The 5600-nt window shown below is 54.6% G+C and overlaps 1 protein-coding gene and 1 long non-coding RNA gene across 5 annotated transcripts in view; one reads left to right on the forward strand and one right to left on the reverse strand.

Annotated features, from left to right (window-relative positions):
- Nucleotides 1-1379: 1379 nt before the first annotated feature.
- Hapln2 (hyaluronan and proteoglycan link protein 2) overlaps nt 1380-5600 on the forward strand; it is a 4861-nt gene continuing 640 nt past the window's right edge. Inside the window, exons 1-6 of one of the 3 annotated variants that reach the window (XM_013508193.1) lie at nt 1380-1468; nt 4191-4303; nt 4469-4577; nt 4790-5143; nt 5224-5340; nt 5420-5599. In XM_013508193.1, coding sequence (XP_013363647.1) covers nt 4490-4577; nt 4790-5143; nt 5224-5340; nt 5420-5599 — 739 coding nt within the window. In that variant the 5' untranslated portion in view covers nt 1380-1468; nt 4191-4303; nt 4469-4489. Of the gene's footprint in view, nt 1469-4190; nt 4304-4378; nt 4578-4789; nt 5144-5223; nt 5341-5419; nt 5600 lie in introns of all 3 variants that reach the window. The other 2 variants (XM_013508194.1, XM_013508192.1) reach the window with 2 other exon arrangements.
- Nucleotides 1451-4599, reverse strand: LOC102005511. Of its 2 annotated transcripts, none has more exons than XR_264880.2 (5): nt 4507-4599; nt 4168-4250; nt 2825-2936; nt 2552-2654; nt 1451-1535 (listed from the first exon to the last, which is right to left on the reverse strand). It is a non-coding gene; the product is annotated as an uncharacterized LOC102005511 (long non-coding RNA). The 2 variants fall into 2 exon arrangements; XR_001232179.1 differs by having other exon boundaries at nt 2552-2711.

A 5600-nucleotide genomic window follows, 5' to 3' on the forward strand; every position in this document is an offset into this window, starting at 1 on the left:
TTTCATTTTTCCAGTACTGGGGATTTAACCCAGGGGTGCTTTACCACACTTTTTGGGCAGATTCTCGCTAGACTGCCCCAACTGACCTCAAGCTTGCAATCCTCCTGCCTCAGCCTCCCAAGTAGCCAGGATTATAGGCATGAGTCACCAGGCCCAGCCTGTGCACTTTCTTGTATGTAAATTTTACCTCAGTGAAAAGGTTTTAAAAATAGATTTGGATCCTAGCAGGTATTTAGAGTTCCTAATAGGAGAGACTAGAGAAGGTGAAGTTCTCTAAAGAATTAAGGATTAATGAGATTAAGGATTCCCCCTCCTCTTTCTCCTGAGGATGTTAAACTAAGATTATGCAACTATACTGAAGGCAGAGGTGGGACACCAGGGGGTGAATAAACTGGCCTTCATTTGGAGAGCCTCCATCCCCAGAAATTCCCAGGTCCCTCCCTAGGGACAGAGAAGTCCCTCTCACTAACTCCCATCTCTCCCACTCCAACCCAAACCACTCCGTGGCCTCAGGCAAAATCTCCTTAGATTCTCACAGTGGGGCGACCTGGGGGGTGCATTTCAACCATCCTCATCTCTGCCCTCACCCTTCCCTTCTCCCTGGACGTCCATTCCTGCAGGAGCCACCCCGCGCAAGCCTTTTCCGGTGGTATGTGCCAGCCCGTCCTGCATCCCACATCCCCAGCTGTTGACATTTCGTTGCCATTACCCACGGGATAAAGAAAGGGGCCCTGTTATTCAACAATGGCAAAAAAGACAGAGACAAAGGGAAATTGTGCTTCCGATGGGGTGGGGACAGAGAAGGAAAGGACAGACAGATGGGCAGACAGGGGCTGGAGAGAGGGGATCAGGTTCCGAGAAGCAGCTGGAAATCAGTTTCCACCTTGACAGCCTCTTCCCAAAGGCAATGCGCCTCCAGGCACCCGGGGGCGGAGGTGAGGACCTGCTGAGGGGGGCGGTCACGTGCTGCTTACGAGGCCCGAGCAGCAGTGTCAGGCGGCCGTGGGTCCCTGAGCCACGGTCCGGGTTCTTGCCCTTAGCATTGGTCCCCATCCCTTCTGGTTCCCCAGCGTCCGGCAGCAGCAAAGCGCCTGCTTTCTGTGCCTTCCATGTTGCCTTTTTCACTCCTTCTTCCACCGTGGGTCCTTGCCCTCCTCCCAGGCTGGGCATCTTTCCCTGGTCCGAGAACAGGGGCTGCACAGATAAAGCCACAGGGCTGGACACGGTCCCTTAGCCTGGCTCGGTGGACTGGCGGGTCGGGTCGCTTTCGGCACCTTGGCTTCTTCTTTGAGTGCAGGAGGGAAGGCTTCCTTCAAAGGTGTAAAAGCAGCCACTACGTTGGTCACCTAGGTGCTCAAGACCCTGGGCTTTAAAGTGCCTGGACGTCCCTGGACAACTTTCACCTGGAAGCCTCCTTTCTCTTACGCAGGACAGAAGGCTGCTACACATCGCTTCCTTTGTCTAACAGGTAGGCCACAGGGCTGCTGGCTGCGGTGTCATTTTCTGCAAGCGGTATGAGGCTGATGTGGCACCTGCTTTGAAAGACAGAAACACAGATCAGTGGTTGAGAGTGTAGGCCTAGCTGGTGTGGTGGTGCAGGCCTGTAACCCCGGCACGCTGGGAGGCTTGGGAGGGCCGCAAGTTCAAGCCCAGCCTAGGCAGCGTAGCAACTTAGTGAGACCCTATCTCAAAAAAAAAGGCTGGAGCTCAGTGGGAAGGCCCTGGTTCAATCCCCAGCCTTGGGGTGGGTCGGGTTTGGGGAAGAGTTTAAACTATCAGATGTGGATTCAAATCTTACCATCTGTGCAACAGCACTAAAGTTTCCTCAACACGTGCACCTTCTTTTTGTCTTGTTTTTTGAGAAAGGGTTTCACTATGCAGTCCTGCCTGACCTTGAACTCACTTTGTGGCTCAGGCTGGCCTCAAACTCACAGCAGTCCTCCTGCCTCAGCCTCCTGAGTGCTGGGATTACAGGTGTGTGCCACCACACCTGGCATCATATACACCTTTGTTTGTTTGTTGTCTTTTTGAGACAGGGTCTCGCTATGCAGTTCAGGCTGGCCTTGAGCTCACTTTGTGGCCCAGGCTGGCCTCAAACTCAGAGCAATCCTCCTGCCTCAGCCTCCTCAATGCTGGGATTACAGGTGTGTGCCACCACGCCTGGCATCATATACACCTTTGTTTCAGCAGGTGTCCCACGTCTTTTATTAGTTCCTACCTCACAGCATTGCCAGGAGAAATAAATATAGAAATAGGTAAAGTGTTTACAGGAATGTCAGGGATAGTAGCTTTCGCACATGTTCATGCTACTTGCCTTGTTTTTGTTTCGTTTTGCTTTTTTTTTTTGTTTTTGAGACAGGATCTTGCTATGTAGTTCAGGCTGGACTTGAACTCAGTTTATAGCCCAGGCTGGCCTCAAACTCATGGCGATCCTCCTGTCTCAGCCTCCCGAGTGCTGGGATTACAGGCGTGTACCACCATACCTGGCTCTCTAGCTGTCTTTATAGGTGGCTCTGAGTCCATTTCAGACCCTGCAGTCACTGTTACTTACCAGGTTTTCCTGTGAAGAAGAAGTGGTTCTCTCACTGGTTAACTACGGGGAAGTTCTTGCACCTAATCTGTTTCTCCTGCTGCACGCTGGCTTCAGCTTGCATCTGTAGGAAGTTGGGGCTCAGCTCTTTAGATCTGGTCATCCCCGACACCCTAGGGTACTGAGATTGAACCCGGAGCCTTCATATGGAGCTACATGCCCAGGCCTTTTAATTTATTTATTTAATTTTGAGACAGGATCTCACTAAGTTTCCCAGGCTGGGCTTGAACTTACCATCCTCCTGCCTCAGCCTCCCAGAGTGCTGGGATTACAGGCCTGGGTTCTGGTCACTCTCCAGAGTCTTCCCCCTCTCTCTGATTGTACTCAGCTCTTCTCCCTAGAAGTCCTTAAAGTGAATTCATTCATTAAAATGCTGACACATCAGCTTTTACTCCATGCCAGAAATGAGGCTAGAACTGGAGATAGTAGCTACCACATACAGAGCACCATACATGTCAGGTTAAGCATTTGACATAGATGTTGTGAATTCATGTAATCCTTGAAACTACTCAAGGAGGGAATCATGCTATTATTATCCAGTGAGAGTGATGAGGACACTGAGGCAGAGAGAACTTAAGTAATTTGTTCAAAATCATCCAATTAGGATGTAGATGAGCCAGGTTTGGAAAATTAATAAAACTAGGTCAAGGGATTCTCAATCCAATTAAAAAATAAAAATCAAAGTGCTATGAATAGATTCCCATCACTTGGCCTGGTAGTGCACCCCAGTAATCCCAGTTACTTGGGAGGCTGAGGCAGGAGGATCACAAGTTTGAGAACAGCCTGGGTAACTTAGTAAGACCCTGTCTCAAAATAAAAAATAAAAAAGGCTTGGGATGTAGCTCAACAGTACTGTGTCCCTGGGTTCAATTCTTAGTACAGTAAAAAAAAGAATATAGATGATAAAGAAGGAAAACAATGTACTGCCAAAACAGACAGTTGCATTTGAAATAATTTTTAAAATAACTTTATAATTTCACACTTTACATTTTTGACAAACCTGATATTCCACATGTCATATGTATTACTTTCAAATCACACTGTAAGTTTAGGTGCTAAAAAAAGTACTTTTTCTGGTTGTGATGGCCACACCTGCCTGGAATCCCATCACTCTTAAGGCTGAGGCAGGAGGGTCTACTCCAGCCTGGGCAATTTAGCAAGATCCTGTCTCAAAATAAAAAATAAAAAAAGGCTGGGAATGTAGCTCAGTGTGAAGGACCTGGGTGACTCCCCCCCATATGTGTACGAGTGCACACAGCTTCAAAAGTAAGTCCCTGGTGCAATCCAGTAGACCACAGTCTGACCAACTGCGTGTGAAGAAAGGTTTCTTAGACAAGGTGAGATCCAAGCCCACACCTGTGCATGGAGTGAGCTTGACCCTGGGCTGTCTGGGATCTTCTGGAAGTCCATGGGATCCTGAGGCAGAGGATGGGGTGAAGGGCGTGGAGGGGGTGATGGTGGAGGTGCGGGAGGATCTGGACCATTGGGGGTCCAGGGCATTGTGAGGGGATTGAACGTGACCCTCAAGGCTATGAGGAGCCACTGCTTCAAGCACAGAGCGGCAAGACCATACTCACTCTGAGGAGGGGCTCTGGGACAGGACAGAGCCTGCAGCGTTGGCAAACTCCATGGATGGCAAGTTTGGGACGGAGCACCTCGGCTGAGAGATCACAAGAGAGAAGTTGCTAAATCAGGACCTGGCCCGGGCCTCAGGTCAGGGGCAGTGGGGTTGTTGCTGCCTCCCCCACCATCACCTTCTTGCTGTCGCCCCTTGGTTTCCCACTGCAGGTTCCCTCCAGGAATTCCCCTCGAGTTACCTCACCCTGCCTGCTCTTCCGCCCCTTCCCCTAAGCACACGCCGCCTTCTGCACCCCGCAGAACCTGCTGGCAGACCCCATCATGCCAGGCCGGCTCACCTTGTCCGAACTCTGCCGCTTCCTTCTCCCCTGGGTGCTCGTCATCTCTAACAGAGCGCTGGGGGACGCAGGTAAGGCCCAGGCCAGCCCAGCACGCGGAACACGCTGGGGCAGAGGCTCCCGGCGGGCCCGTGCTAAGGGCAGCGGCGGCCAGTACCCAAAGCATAGAGTCTGCGCGCAGGGAGCAAAGGAGTGGGCTGGACCGCCTCTGGGGGCGGGATCTGGGTGGGCACCGGGCAGTGAGCGACGGGGAGTCCCTGCCACTGTGGCCCCCTCTGCTCAGCATCCCACCCCGGGCCCCACTACCTCCTGCCCCCCATCCACGAGGTCATTCACTCGCGACGTGGGGCCACGGCCACACTGCCCTGCATCCTGGGCGCCTCGCCTCCCAGCTACAAGGTGCGCTGGAGCAAAGTAGAGCCGGGGGAGCTCCGGGAAACTCCGATCCTCGTCACCAACGGGCTGCACGCCCGGGGCTACGGGCCGCTGGGCGGGCGCGCCAGGCTGCGGCGGGGGCACCGGCTGGACGCCTCACTGGTGCTGGCGGACGTGCGCCTGGAGGACGAGGGCCGCTACCGCTGCGAGCTCATCAACGGGATGGAGGACGAGAGCGTAGCGCTGACCCTGCGCCTGGAGGGTGAGCCTTCCGCGCCCTCCTGCCTCGGCCTCCCGCCTGGCATGGCGTCGCGGACCTTCCCCAAGCTCTCCCGCCCCCAGGTGTGGTGTTTCCGTATCAGCCCAGCCGCGGCCGCTACCAGTTCAACTACTTCGAGGCGAAGCGGGCATGCGAGGAGCAGGACGGGCGCCTGGCCACCTATGGCCAGCTGTACCAGGGTGAGCGCAGGGCGGTCGGGCACCCAGGGCCGCGCGCGGCCGGGCCTGACTGCGCTGTGGCGCCCCCTCCCGGCCGCAGCGTGGACCGAAGGGCTGGACTGGTGTAACGCGGGCTGGCTGCTGGAGGGCTCCGTGCGCTACCCCGTGCTCACCGCGCGAGCCCCGTGCGGCGGCCCCGGCCGGCCCGGCATCCGCAGCTACGGGCCCCGCGACCGCATGCGCGACCGCTACGACGCCTTCTGCTTCACCTCGGCGCTGGC

Source organism: Chinchilla lanigera, unplaced genomic scaffold (assembly GCF_000276665.1).
Source record: "Chinchilla lanigera isolate Chin_1 unplaced genomic scaffold, ChiLan1.0 scaffold00144, whole genome shotgun sequence".
In the NCBI taxonomy this organism is placed as follows: Eukaryota; Metazoa; Chordata; class Mammalia; order Rodentia; family Chinchillidae; genus Chinchilla; species Chinchilla lanigera.